Raw genomic sequence first — 15,362 nt, 5'->3', positions numbered from 1 at the left:
GCCCCACCATTTACATATATTTTTCAGTCAAGCAAATGCAAGAGACGTGTAGAGACAAAACTAATACCACTGTACATAGCCTTCATCAATCTGATGAAGGCCTTCCATACAGTCAACAGACAGGGCCTTTTTACTGTTCTGAAGAAACTGAGTTGTTCCCTCAAACTGCTGAACATCATTCACTCATTACATCAAGGTATGAAGGTAACTGTAGTGCATGAAACAAAGAATCAAATGCCTTTGACATCAATAATAGGGTGAAACAGGGGTGTCTCAGCTCCTGTGCTCTTTAACATCTACTTTTCATTCCTGCTTCATCATTCACTGAAAGACAGCAATGATGGCATTTATCTTTGAACCAGATTAGATGGAGGCTTGTTCAATGTTGCAAGGTTTAAAGCGAAAACCAAGGTGAAAGAACTGGTACTGAAAGATTTCCTGTTTGTGGATGATGCAGCCTTTGTTGCACACAGTGAATCTTCCCTGCAAAATCTCTTGGCAGATTTTCTGAATCATGCAAGAGCTTCAGAATGGCAATTAGTCTCAAAATGACTGTGATCATGTACCAAGAAGTAGAAGTACTAATACCTAACATCACTCTGGAGGATAAATCTCTTGAAGTTGTTGACAGCTTTTGCTACTTGGGTTCTAAGGTCAGCAGGAATCTTGAACTTCAGACTGAACTGACAGAATCAGAAAAGCAGCTAAGAATTTTGGGTTATTACAGAAACGTGCATGGAATGACAGCAAACTATCAGCTAAGGTGAAGATATGAATCTATGAGACTTGTATGCTGTCATCCCTGCTTTATGGTTCAGAAATGCGGACTACATATGCTAGTTATGTCAACAGACTGAACAGCTTCCACATGAGATGCCTACATAAGATCCTGAAAATAAAATAGGAAGATGGAATACCAAATACAGAAATACTAGAGCATGCAGGACTGACATGCTTAGAACCTACCATCAGGAGGAAGTTGCAATGATTAGCTATGTCAGGAGAATGGAAAGAGACCATATCCCCAAGAATATTTTGTACAGAAAGATTTGAGATGGCTCTAGAAAATGGGCTCACCCTCTATGGCAGTGCCAGGATGCGCGCTAAAATTATATGAAACCGTTCAACATCAATGTAGAAAGCTGGGAGGAGCGTGGAGCTGTTCGATTTGGAGGGAACATCTAGGACCAGGTGCAGCTTACCATGAAGCAGCTTTGATCCAGAAGCAGCAAAGCAAGAAAGAAGAGAGTGGCATGCTGTAAAATTGGACACCAACTCAGACAACACATGGATCTGTGAAACTTGTCACAAGCTTTGCTGCTCTCGAATTGGGCTTGTCAGCCACAAGTGGATTCACTGGGCATCTGACTGGACCTCTTATGTGTACACCATGATTCAGAGGATTGACGGTTGCCAATTTAGGGAGGGAAGAAACCTCCAGAGTCATCTAGTGCAATCCCCTGAATGAATGCAGATGCGCTATACATATGTTATCCCAGATAAATGCTTATCCAGCCTCTTCTTGTAAATGTCCAGTGAAGGAGGTTCCACAGTTTCCCATAACACCTCGTTCCACAGTCCTACTGTTCTGACAGTGGGGAATTTTTTCTGAGCTTTAATCTAAAACTGATTTCTGTGCTTTAAACATATTGCTTCATGTCCTCCCCTCTGAGGCAAGGAAGAACAGTTGTTCTCCCTCTTTTTTATGGCAGCCTTTCAAATATTTGAAAACCACTATCATGTCCACTACTTAAATTCCTTTCCTCCAGACTAAACATACCTTGTTCTCTGAAACAGTCCTTGTATTGCCTCATCAGGAAGCTTCAGCAAGGCTTCCCACATTCCTTCTAGCTGAAAATTATGCCCACACCAAAGATTAAAAAAAAAATTGCTGAGTTTCCAACAGAAGGAACTCCAGCCACAGAGGAAAGTTTTCACAGAAATAGGGAGGAATTTGGGTTGATATTTCAGGCTAAATTTTGGCCATAAATCACCCTATCAAACCCCAGACTAACACAAACATTAGCCTTCACCTTTATCTTCATCACACATTCATCAGTTTCTCTTTCACTTGTGGAACGAGACATGAATGAAATACTTCAGCTTGCTTTGCTAGATCTCTCTGAGACCTGTCAGCTTCACCCTGAGCTACCAAAACACACATTTGCTGTTCTTTTGTTCACTCCCCTGACCTGCAGAACACATACACCGACAGCATTGCATCCTGTTCTTTCACTGACCAACTTTCAAAGCCATAATTATCAAGGAGTTGAAACAAAGCCTGGATTTAGTGAGGCTGCAATGTTTCTTTCTGATCTTTATCTATATAATCTATGGGATTGTTCTACAGATGATGGGATCATTCCGTTAAAAATTTTCGAAGAACAGACATAACTGCTGGGTAAAGTACTCTGGTATATGATATGTCCAACACATACAAGCAAGCATTGTATGCTCATTTATAGTGAGCTACATATACATATGTATGTAAATATCATACAGCATACTTTTAAATAGGGCAAAATGTAAGTAGAAAATATAACATATTTACTGCATGGGCACAAAAGCACATTTTTATAATACTTTAAAACCAGTTATTTTAAAAAAAAACCCAAAAAATCATTTTTCAGAACTACTGTCCATTGAGAACCAGCCAAGTTCTAAAATGTTGCCATTTTTAATTAGATTTATATATAAGAGTATGTTTTATTCCTTCCTCTATGGTTGAATTAGTTACATATGTACTTCCCTATAAATTTCACATTTAGGCTGAGACTGAGGATGGAAAACTCTTTCATAAGAAACTCTTTAGAACTACAGGACCAGATTGGGAATCAAAGCAGAATCAGGCTGCTAAATATATTTCTTCTCTACCCTATTCAAGTCCCTGTAAACCATAATGCGCCTACTGTTGTAACACACCATCATCTGAGCCTCAGAACTGAGTCATAAAAAAGCTGAAAGGAAGAGAAAGATCCACCCACCTTTAGAATTAGCATTTTTTTTACCGCTTATGCACCTAACAGGCAGAACAGAACCTGACCCCTATAGCATTAAGTCCCTCATTTCTAGACCCTCCTTTTGAACATTCTGGCTGTGACAAGCATCTTTTGTATTACATTCTGTAAGGCTGTTGAAAAATAAAACGTTTGTATTTTCTTGGTTTTGGGACTTTATTTCTCCATGCAGACGCTAGTAACAAACTTAGCTATGGATTTTAGCAAGATCTGTACCTTAAACAGGACTGAAACTTCACTTTCAAACATTAATGAATGTATTTTGTCTCCATAAACTCTTCAGGAGACAACTGAACATGCTGTGTAAATTCTCAATATTTACCAAGATACTTACTGACTTTTTTCAGAGGAAACATTTTAAAGTGCTCCCTCTCTGAATTTCACTCTGTTTTCCTGATGCTTCTTCAGATTCGTCTGGCTAAACAACCAAACTTTTGTCTGTCCTTCTCTCTGGCCCCTGGCATGTGTTCATTTAAAAGGTGATATGGGATCTGATCCCTGAGCCCAACAATTATACCTCTTGCAATGCCATATGTGCATGACAGGAGACATGATTTTGGGATGGGGGATCAGATCCAAATAGCACCTTTTCTACTTGCCAGTGCAGGAGGAGCCTGGGATGATCCCAGGCTCCCCCTGCACTGGCAGGTTGAATGCTAGGTACCTGCAGATCTAGGGCCAGAGCCAACAATCGGCTGATTGTAACTGTAGCCTCAACTTGTTACACATCCAATTTAAGGCACCATATAAAAACAGCCATAGAAACATTCATTATATGTAGGACATTTTTATGGCTAGTTTGCCATGTTATGATGCCTTAAATTGGGTGCACATGTAGCACTCTTGCTATTTATACTGCAATTAACAAGTTCATTGCAGCATAAATGTAACATGTAGAGAGGGCCTCTCTCTCTCTCAACTACACCTCCACAAACACATACGGTCCAATAATGTCTTAGACGTAAAGCCTTCTTGATATATTTGAATTAAATACATGGAGGTCAGACTCTCAGCTGACATAAATTGCCATAACTCCATTGCGGTCTTTGTAGCTCAGGTGATTTAGATGGGAAGAGGATCCAATCCGTAAAGCTTGATTCTCAGCTGCCCTGAACTTGTGGTGGGGGAGAGAATGGTGTGTATAGAAAGCTTTTCCTTTTTACTGCTCTTCATCCCAGGACTGGTTAGGTGCCAGCTACAACTGCAAACTCTGTGTCTACATTATGCTGGCTAGAATATTTTTGTAAGGACTAATGCAAATAGACTTTAAAACACAGTACATACGTGTACTTTGCCTGAGTTAACTTTGTTGTAGGAACTTTATATTTCACTCTCCAGACACTTGTATGCTTAAATTTAATATCCCATTCAATTTGGGATTTGGGGTCTTTTGGGAGGGGGAATGGAGAGCAAGGTTGATTCTTTCTGCTTTGGGCTTTTTTTTTTGGTATTTAACTTTCCTTTTTCAATTCTAAGAATTATAAGTTTGCTAGTATTTTTCCTCCAATGCCTGACATGGCACAAACATACAGGTAAGTAGCATATGCATCTTTATAGTTGTACACATCACATACATATAAAAATACGACATACATTAAGCACCTTTTAAATCATAATTTTAACTAAACACATAATGAACGTGTGTACAGCTACACTTTTTTTCATAACTCTCAGCTAAGCTCTTGCCATACTCCTACACAACTATATCATACTTAAAGAATCCCAAATAAACAGCTCCTTTCAGAGAATTTCAATAAGGAAACATCTGTGACAAACAGGGTAGCACTACCTGCAACAGACTTATCAGCAGAGGTGCATACATCGGTCGGATATCGGATTGGTATCGATATGAAGAAAATTGACTATATCGGCCCTATGGGGCTGATAATTCAGCCGATAAATGCCTGTGCTGCGTGGAAAGCTGCCTCCAGCTGGTAAGTCGGAGGGGTAGGAGGGAAGGAGGGGACAGATCAATGCTTCCCGTGGTGAGGGAGGGGGCAGGGGCAGAGGCAGGTGCTGCCCAGCCGGGGCGGGGAGCGCAGGATGGAGCTGCGACCCATGGGGTGGGGGCAGCTCCCGCTGCTGCTTGCACCCCAGGTGGGTGGGGGGGCATGTGCTTCCCGGATCTGCGCGGTGCGGGAAGGGCGGCAGCTGCAGGATGGAGCCAGAGCCAGAGCTGGTCCTGCACGGCTCTTCTCACCCGGGGATGGGCTTGGAGCGGGCTCCGGTGGCAATGGGAGGAGGCTGCAGCCACCCCAAATTTCACTGCACCTCCGTTCTCAGCCCCGTGCTACAGCCTACCGCCTGGCACAATCCCGGTTTTTCCCAGCGCTTGGGTGGAGGCCGCGCGTTCAGCCAGGGCTGCGCCGGGCGGCAGCAAAATCTGGGGTGGCTGCAACCTCCTCCCAGCGCCGCCGGGGCCTGCTTCCAGCCCCGCTCCGGCTCCGGCTCTGGCTCCACCCTGCGCTGGCCTCCTACCCTGTGCCATGCAAATCTGGGGGCACATGCCCATCCCAGGCTGCAAGCAGCAGTAGGAGCCGCCCCCACCCACAAGCCGTGGCTCCATTCCCCCCCTGGCTAGGCAGCGCCTGCCCCCCATGTCCCTTCCCTCTACCACACCATCCTACCACCTGGAGGCAGCTGTATCAGATATCGGATCAGTATCGGCCCCCCAAAATCTCTGTTGGTGCACCCCTACTTATCAGTCCAACTGTTGCATGTTTTTGGATTTGTGCATTTTCAGATGTTGAACACTACTTATATTAGAGAGCAAACATGCTGTCTTTTTCATGTCTGAGATTATAATTTAACTCAAAATACATGTTCAATACTTTTCCAAGGGACTGGCTCAATGCCAGAATTCCTTAGCTATAGAACTTGGTTTACATCTTTGACATCCTCAGTGCAATATTAATCAACCTAACTTCCTCCACTCCTTTTATACCAGACTACCTAATACTGATGGTGAGGAGATGACATCTTTAGCAAGGGCCTAAAACAAAGTTCACTGTAGTCAAACAGAAAGATTCTATTTGATTTCCACAGATTATTGATAAAACCCCTAGTGACTAACATATTGTTTTAAGGTAAGATCTGGTGTTATGATAGTTAAAATACCAGTAGCTGCATTTTGTTAGGTTTAACATTCAGGTAACATTCAAGGAGGACGGTCAGACTTGCAGGACTATGTTCCTGACCAGAATGTGTAGATCTTGAATGCTCATCCAGAGGCAACATTTGGCTTCTCTCGCTCTGGCTCTCTCTCTGTTTCTACTGCCACTCATCACTGTAGCATCTTCTATGGAAGATCAATAGCATTAGCAACATCCCTAATCAAGTTTATAGATCTCCAGCTCTTTCTCCTTTCAGGGTTGAAGCTCTGCTTATTACTGGGTTTTTGGTTTTGTTTGTTCGTTTTGTAGCTGTAGTATTTTGCTTTTTTTTGGGTCGAAGTCTTTAAGGGCAGAAAAATGTGACTTTAGCTTTTAAGGTTTTTAAGGAGACACACTATAACTGCAGAGTAATTAGTTCATCTCTCTTGGAAGGATGAGTCTGTGTTGATCCTCCCAGGTTTTATACTGTGGCACCAGAGAGATTAGGTATGTCAAAACTGATGTTTAGACCATGAAACCATCCCCCATTAAATCATCGCTTTGGTTGTGTTTATTTTGATTTTGCAGAGCTCCTTTTGACTACGGTTATATATACATCAATCAATTACATTATGAAAAAAGTAGTCATGCAACTTTACTGTATTTCTTGTCTATCACAGTGAAAAGGTTACACAGTATAACACATACCATGTGGAAGATGCCTGCTGCCTTGACAGGTTTAAATCCAGAGACAGGTACACAGCGATCAGCATGGCCATTACAGAAGCAACTGCCCTTCACGATGAAATCAGAGATTGCATAGTGCATGAACTGTTGAGGCTTTGCCTTCAGATCATTGTCCTTACATGGGCAGGCCTGTCGCTTAAGCAGCCGAACTCGAAGGTTGGTGATCTTCAGCTGTGCCTGAGCTTCAGTGCTGTAAGGATCTTCAGCTGAATAAGGTGGTGACAGAGCTCGGTAAATAACCTGAGCAAAGAAATGAAAGAAAATAAACTCATATCAGAGAACTAAGGGTGTGAATAGGAGTCCCGTTGAATGCTTTCAGGATACTGTCTGCAAACAATGTGCTCCTAGGTCGGGTTGCCTAAGGTTTGATTTATGGGGCTTTCTGCAACATCTGGAATTGACATGCCAGTAAGCCATGATGAGATTTTTAGAGCTTGATCACATCTGGGGAAGAGCAGCATTCTGTTCTGTTGCTGAACAGCTGTCTCCTATGATACATAAAGGGAAGAAATGAGTCGAATAGCCAGATATCTGTTGATGTTGCTGTCCTGTATATAGAGTGTGTGCACACACACTACACATGCACAAATTTAGATTTACCCAAGGACAACATTCTTTTTCTCTTATTAAGAAGTCAGGATCTGATGCTGAAGATGTGTAGGGTCACATCATTGTACCACTGACCACCTGGCATCAGACTCATTCTTGTGCATAGTCTTACTGAAGTCTATATGCTCACTAAGAATGTTGTAGGACTGTCCTCCTTGACTGTCCTATTGTAGGAAGTGGGCATTTTGCAAGAATGGGCTCTAAAGGATGTGCAATATTTATTAGAACTCAGTGTACATTTTTGCAAATAAAGCCCAAATTTCTAAATATTTGGCTCACACCAGCCCCATGCTACTTCCTACTGTAAAAGTGATTAAATACAGTGAATAATGACACCCAGCTGATATTCCAGAAGACTGAGATAAGAAAGAAAGAACGAACGAATGAACAACTCAGGGCTTTTTAAGTTTAAACGCATACTTACCACTCAGCCAGTATCTTAACTTAAGTAGGACTAAATAAGCAAATATTGGTTTGAACCGAAAATTGAAAGCACTAGATAAAAATAACTAATTTTCTTTAAAAGGTTTATTTTGAATTTGTTAACATAGTTGCCTTTATAGTGTGATACTATAAACAGCACACATACAGTACATTTATTAATATCCACTATACTAGATCATATTATAATGCAAAACAAAGTATATTATTGCTGTTATGCCACACTTTGTACTATAAGTAAATTTATAAATAGTTTAACAAGGTTAATACATTATATTGTTCTTAAACTGATAACAATATTATTTTAAATATAATATTTAAATAAAAGTTGTAAGTTGTTTTAGAGTCTCATTGAGTCCAATAGGTGAATACATTGCTTATATTTGCTGGTTGAAAACAGCTATAAACTTTTCATTGATGTGTTGATAACCAGCTATAAGTATATGACAAGTCAATCATTTTATTATCCTTCTGTAAACTATTTACAAATGTAGCCTTAATATAAAGTGGGACCATCACCATGATTATTTATTGGACACTAAATAACAGTGACAGTATGCCTGACACCGGACAATGAACACCACCAGGTATCTCCTGACCCAAGAATCTTATCACAAGCACTGATACCACCTATCAGTAACACCTGAGTGTGCTGTTCTGTCCTCTTGGACCTCCACTATGGTTTACAGAGCTCTACATGGCTAAGAGGTGACCTACATGTCAGATATTGAAGGCCTAAATTAGATGGATGCAGAGAAAGTATCACACAGGGAAATTCAGAAGTGGGGGAAGCCTCTTGTTCTTTAACATTAGCATTCACTCTAAATGTACAGTACAATTCCTGACAGTATCAAAAAGGGCTGAAATGTAGCCTTGTGGTTAACCACAGGGAATCAAGTGATTTAGTTTCTTTTCCTAGCTGTGTCACCAGCTTCCTGTATGGCTCTGGGCAAGAAAGCAGAGCTCTCTACACCTCTATTTCTTCATCAGCATAATGGGGTTAGTAAAAATGTGCTCAGTGTAGGTGTTGCTTAAATCTGTTACTGTTTATAAAGCAGCTAGTGATGCCTGGGCAGAGGGTGCCAAGAGCGTGAAGTACTATTTCCCAGCAACAGGGGAGCTCAGGAAGAGGAAAGTAGGAGAAAGAGTGGACGAAGACAACAAGATTCAGATGGTAAGCAAGGTGAATGCATCTAGCTGAAACACTTGAGGTAAAGTCAAACATTAATTTGTTCTAAGTCCTTGGTTCTTGTTTGGTCTTCCTCTTCCTTGGTCCCCTGCCTTTTCTCCCTGGGCTTCATTCTTGAGGAGTAACTGTAGAGCTAGCTAAGGGCTGCCTAGATGATCTGTTTTTTTTACTACTGTTCTAGTCACTTAGGATTTCAGTGTGATTTTAACAGAATACATATACCTTGGAGATAACACAGGGTCTTGATACTGCCAGTATGTCCACTGCTGGCTTTGCCTCTCTTGGTTGCCATTTCTCCCATTCCCTGAGTCGTGGCTGAGCTCCTGGCTACTGTCCAGAACTGCCAAGTTCCAGCCAGGGGAAGCTTGGTAAAAGGATGGACGGAGATTTAGAGCTCTTTACATTTCTGAGCTGAATGATGGCAGTGTTCTTTGTATGTCTTGTCAGCATGCCAACCATGACAGCAACCAGTGTGCTGGTGACAGCAATGATTGGACAGCCTTGTGTCTGACATAACATTAGAAAGCATATAATGGCACAGTCCCAGGCTTTGACAACTGCAAAGTAAACAAAGCTGCATGGGCTTCAGAATTGGTTTATGTCCATGATACATTTGTGCTAAGATGCATCCATTATGCGATCAGTAGCTTTAAAGATATTTAAAGAAACTACCTATTTTACCTAAAAGGCCAAAAGAAAGGGACAAGTTTAGGTTGGAAAAGGCAGTGAAAGGACAAAACTGGAGGGGTGTCTTCACTATGAGTAAAAGCTTTTGATGAGGGATATAAATAATTAGTAACAGGTTTCAAAGGGCCTTTGTCTCTCTTTCAATAGCACACAAAATCTTTCATGCTTCTCCAGAAAAAAGGCAGGTATGAACAAAAACCTAAATAAATTCCAATACTAAAACCTGTACACATCCCCGAGTTCCCACCCTCACATTTGAAGCTATTACAATTCTGACCACAAAAACTCTTTAGTGGCTTGCTGAACACGAGATGACTTCATGTGTAGAAAGAAAAAAACTGTCTGGACAACATCCAGATTCTAGACATTCAATTTCCTGTTAGTGGAGAAGATGGAAAATGCAGGTTAAAATTTTTCATTAAAAACTAGCACTTTGGGTTCCTTATGATTATACAAATTGTATCTTAAAGAATCCTTTGTTCTTTCTGGTTCAAATTAAAATAAGGAAGGAAAAATGAAAAATGAACAATTTGTACAATTCATTGCTTATAGACTTTTCCCATATTTTTCAGTTATGTTTGCCTGTGAATCCCAGTTTAAACCAAGCATGTGACCAATATCTACAACTATCATTCTGACAGTGAGGGGAACAAAAAAATCCTCTCATTTTGAGCATTTGCAATGGAAAGGTGAAATCACTACCTTCCCCCACTACTAATATCAATAGGAATTCTTTTCAGTGGAGCTGATATTTCAAGTCAATTCCTAAAATGTTACAACATTTATTTTCATATTTACAAGAAAGTATTGATCCTAAATGGGATTCCCTCTTCGTAATTCCCAGTAGATCATCAGGACCAGTTTTATCAGTACAGTATGGCTGCTTTGAGCTGCTCCAGTGAATCAAAACAACCATGAACTTGGCTAACTGGCCAAATATATCTGGTTTATGACTGCATGCAGAAACATAGGGGAAGCACACTAATAAAACTGATCTTAAAAGTATTAATGTAATAAGAACCCACAATATTACATTAATTTTAATAAAGCATGACACACTAATCCAAATAAACAAAACACAAGTTACCATGTAAATAGCAATCCTCAGCTCTGTTCTAGATAACTGAGTTGCTGTTTCTTAACAACAGGGATGCATTTCTTTGCTAGATTTTTATATCTGGTTGTTAAACTTATTGACTTATGCCATCACTTCTCCACAATAAACCTAGCATATCAGTCCATCTTATCCATGTATAACTAGCTGTCATAATTACAGAGCCTTTGCCTCTTTTTCCTTCCTCTGATCTCTCTGAACACCTCACCACAGATGTCATATCTCATGCTTTTGCCTCTCCTGTGATTGAATGCCATACTCCTAGACTGGGCTCAGGGCTACAGTCCCCTGTGTATTGGCCTTGCTTACCCAGCAGGTCCAACCACATTCATATGTGAAGTTCTTCTTTTTAGGAGCATGTGACCAATGTTGACTATGGTGCTTAGACAGCTTCTTCACACCAAGTATCATATAATTTTAACAGAACAAAGGGAGGAAATCATTTAACAGGATTCTCTGCACAAAATTTATGCACAGGTCTAGCTTACCTACTGCTGCATCATCACTTGATAATAGTCTAAGCAGGCTGAGTTTCTTCAGATCCTCTCTGCTCAGTGCTTGTCTCAATCTAAAAAGTTCCTCAGCAACAACATCTCCTTTAAAACCATCTATGGCTCTTTTTTGTTCTTGTCAGTTCCTCCAAGCATTTGCCCTGCTAGTCCAAATTGCATTGGTAGGCTTCATGGAAGATTAAACTAACTAGTGTGTCTACCTGTTCCATAACAGCACCCTAATGTTTATCATGGAGAGACTTATCTTCAGCCACTGTTTCCCATTTTTTGCTCTATTGACTTAATCCAGTATAGTCATGCAGCAAATATTCCAATTGCCAGGTCAGCATACACTATTCAGAAATTATCCCAGAGCAGCTCCATCTCTCTCATACTAGCTGTAGCTGACTCAGGCCAGCACATTTCAGCTTTTGACCATGAAGATGCCCAAACTTCCAGATATGAAAAAGGAGCACCAGGGTCTCTCTCAGTCCCTCATTCCAATTCCTGTAAAGTTAATCATCCTTCCAAATTAGTGGAAAGGATTCTGGCAAGGAGCTTTCACTGATGGTTACTTAAATGAGAAAAGATATCTTAAAGGGACATATCCACAGTGGAGGATTTTCTTTGTGCTAGCTATTTCATTCTTATCCATGTTCTTCACTAGAAGAACAATCCTATTGGGTTAAGTGGCAATTTCTCATAAAGTACTACTCCATTGTGAATAAAGATAGTAGAACCTGGCCCTTCATATATAGATTCCAGCTGATGATCCTACCCTGAGGAAAAGAATGGGAGCAAGAAGCAGCTGAGTTTCAGCTCCCCTGATACACTTCAGTAGCACTCCAAAATCACAAATTTTTGGTTTCCAACCAAAATATTTTGTCTTTTTGCTGAAATATTTTGGACATTCAGTTTTTAGACAAAAAATAAAAAAATTCCACAGAAAGCAGGCATGTGTAATGAAACATTTTTTGTTAGACAAAAAATGAAGTTTCAATTAAAGGCCTCCTCCCCTCCCCTCCAATTTAACAGAAAAAAATTAACCAATCTTATTTGCAACCAGTCACATACTTGTAAAAATATGTAACAAATATAATTTCCTGCAGATGTTTATCATGATCTAAGGATGATTTCATTTTTTTTTTGGAAAGCAGGAAGACTTAGCTATTTTTAGTTCTACAGATGTCACAAGGTAGTCAAATAAATAAAACAATACCTATGGGAATGCTGGACTCGAGTACCCTGCTTGCATCGTAAGTAGTTTAGTTTAATAATATATAAAATCCCCTTGCTTCACAAGTGTATATTTGTAATGAAAGGGCAGCTTTATATCTATCAGTGGGAATGAAAATGGTAATGACTGTTACTGAGAATATAATAGTCTCTGAAGTCAAAGTTGCCTAAGAAAGTCAACAAAAACAGTGAAAGATTTATGGCTAGAAAAGCCCTCCAGATAGATGTATTCAGACCACCACAGCTTCCATTTACTTGAGCCCTGGGGCCTGATTCTTCTGAGTGAAACCAATGTGAGGTCCTGAAGTGGAAAAATGGGGACACAGGAGTTTTGGGCAGTATATGTGCTGTCTTAGTATTCATCAGTCTAAGACAAGCCATCTCTTAGGGCATTTCCAAACCACACAGTTTATCCTGCATAAATACACACCAGAGAGAGAAACTATACACATGCATAAAGACAGGGAGAGCACACTATCGTTGGAAAAGAAACAGCCTAGGGCCAGTATTATGTAATTTGTTTTTTACTATGTAGTATACAATAATCATGCTGTAATTTTTAGATATAAATTCTTTAGTCTACTAAAGATCTTCCCAGCTGGATCCTTGACATTTAATACAGCTTGGTCTTGTTTTACTTTTGTTGGCATTTTTATTCCATTATATGCATCTCATCTGAATGTGGAAAAAAAATCTCCAAAGGAAAAACAGTGCAAGATTTTCTATTTTCTCAGGAGAGAGCGACAGAAAGAAGAATTAAGACACATAGCTAGATAAATGTGAGAGAATACGACATGCAACCAATTTTAATAATAATTGCAACATTTGCATTAGAGGACTATAGGTTTTATTGGTATCCAAGCTCTGGTATAATTTATTGTACCATAGTATGGTTGTGACATCTCTCCTTCAATTAAAGGTTCTGTAACTCTGAAAATGTAAAACACTGAAGCCGAGATGAAGAATTGCCAGAGCGCAAATGACACAGAGAAGGAGGACTCTTTCCCCAGGCCGCAGCAGTGAAGCTACAGGTAAAACCTGTCTATATCTGTGAATTTTAATATAGTTCAGATGCATTTTGCAGATGCACAGAACTGTGAAGCCAAGGCTAAGTCTGCACTTCAGAGCAAATGCTCTGCACTTCAGCCCTGGACTTATTGTCCTCCTGGCCTGCTCCAGCACGTCTCTGTAGTGTACCATGGCTGCACCCCAGCATCTCTTCACTCCTTGCTCAGCAGGCCAGATACAGACATTACACTTCTACTGGTATAAGTGATTGGAAACCAGTCTAAACCTGTAACAGAACATAAGTTTGCTGCACACAGACTGGCTTAAAAATGTCAGAACCCTGTCTGAGATAGGCAGCCTGCATACCCTCCCCCTCCCCAAAGGGTGAATGTGTGTTCTGTTCACTACCAATCTAAACTATGCTGCTTACAAAAATCCACAAAACTTACATTGATTCCATCTTAGGCTTTTTGAATGGTCTGTACCTAGCCCAGAACAACTACAGCTTGCCAGTAATTAAAATCCTCCACACAAGTGGCAGATTTTATCCAGTTTAGGCTATCCTATTTAGACACTCTAAATATGTAGAATGGCTATATCTGGGTACATCTACACATGCATATTTACCGTGCAGTAACCAACATTACTGTGCCGTACGGGCATGTGTCTACACATGCACACCTGTACTGCACCAGAAATATGGCAGCTTACACTGATTTGAATGTAAATTTGATGCCTGCATCATGCAGATATCAATTTTACGCTTGATTAGTTACTACTCAGTAACACATGTGTAAACACCCCTTACTGAGCAGTAATACTGCATGTGTGGACTGCAGATTTAGTCCCAAGTCAGACCCCACACAGCATTAATGTGCTTTAACACCTGCATGTGTAGATGCCTGCCTATTCCTGTTTACTGCACAGTAAATTTAAGCCAGTGTAAATGCATGCGTAGACATGCCCTCTGTGTCCTACTCTATAGTAATGTGTTTTTCCCCACATATTTCTCACTGCTGCTTCTATCTACTGTTGCTTCGAAAGGAATACTGATGTACACAAGGGCACCTGAAAGTACCAGTATTTTAAATTTAACACTGGAAAGATCTACTCAGAGTAGATTTAGATGATGAAATGTTTAAAGTGCCAGTAATCATTTGGGCCTCTCTCTACCCTAACGCTTCCCCCATAGTTAAGCTACACGTACTGGTAGCAACAATAGGAAATGTATGGCAAAAGTGCCTAGCCCAACAGAGCTGAGCACTTCCATATGATCCAGAGCAAGTAATATTAGTAATGCATGGTTCTCCTCCTGAAAACTGTTCTCTTGGTCATAGGTGACTGGTGTCACCTTAGTCAGGGGGAGCACATCCCCCCCAGAAACCAGTCAGCGATGGGGGGGCATCCCCCTGTGGGCAACCTCACTGACCTGGGATTGGGGGGGGGGGCGTGGCTGATCGCAAGGCGGCTGATTGCTGTGGCCACTTTGGGAAGTGGCTGCGGCGACTTCTGGGAGTGCCATGTCTCTCCTGCTCCCTGGCTGGCAGGAGAGCACCAGTGCTCCTGCCTGTTCCACCTGCCCATCACCTAAGCAGTGAGTGTGGCCAGTCGGGGTGCACCAGCGCTCTCAGGGGGTGCACATGCACCCCCATGCACCCCTTATGTATCGCCACTGCTCTTGGTTCTCTGCACTTTTTTCTCCAACATGCTGGTTCTGACTTTCATGCTAAT

At 40.9% G+C, this 15,362-nt stretch overlaps 1 protein-coding gene across 1 annotated transcript in view; it reads right to left on the bottom strand.

Moving 5' to 3' along the window:
* The window catches only part of NTN4 (netrin 4), a 106,883-nt gene that overhangs the window by 64,120 nt on the left and 27,401 nt on the right, over window positions 1-15,362 (bottom strand). The window contains exon 3 of the mRNA XM_019515058.1: window positions 6,818-7,096. Within this exon, the coding sequence (XP_019370603.1) occupies window positions 6,818-7,096 (279 nt within the window). The remainder of the gene's footprint in view (window positions 1-6,817; window positions 7,097-15,362) is intronic.

This window comes from Gavialis gangeticus, unplaced genomic scaffold (assembly GCF_001723915.1).
Source record: "Gavialis gangeticus isolate Ggan-Ray unplaced genomic scaffold, GavGan_comp1, whole genome shotgun sequence".
Classification (NCBI taxonomy): domain Eukaryota; kingdom Metazoa; phylum Chordata; order Crocodylia; family Gavialidae; genus Gavialis; species Gavialis gangeticus.
Note: the sequence above shows the minus strand (reverse complement) of the source record. Positions and strands in the feature narration are given on the sequence as shown.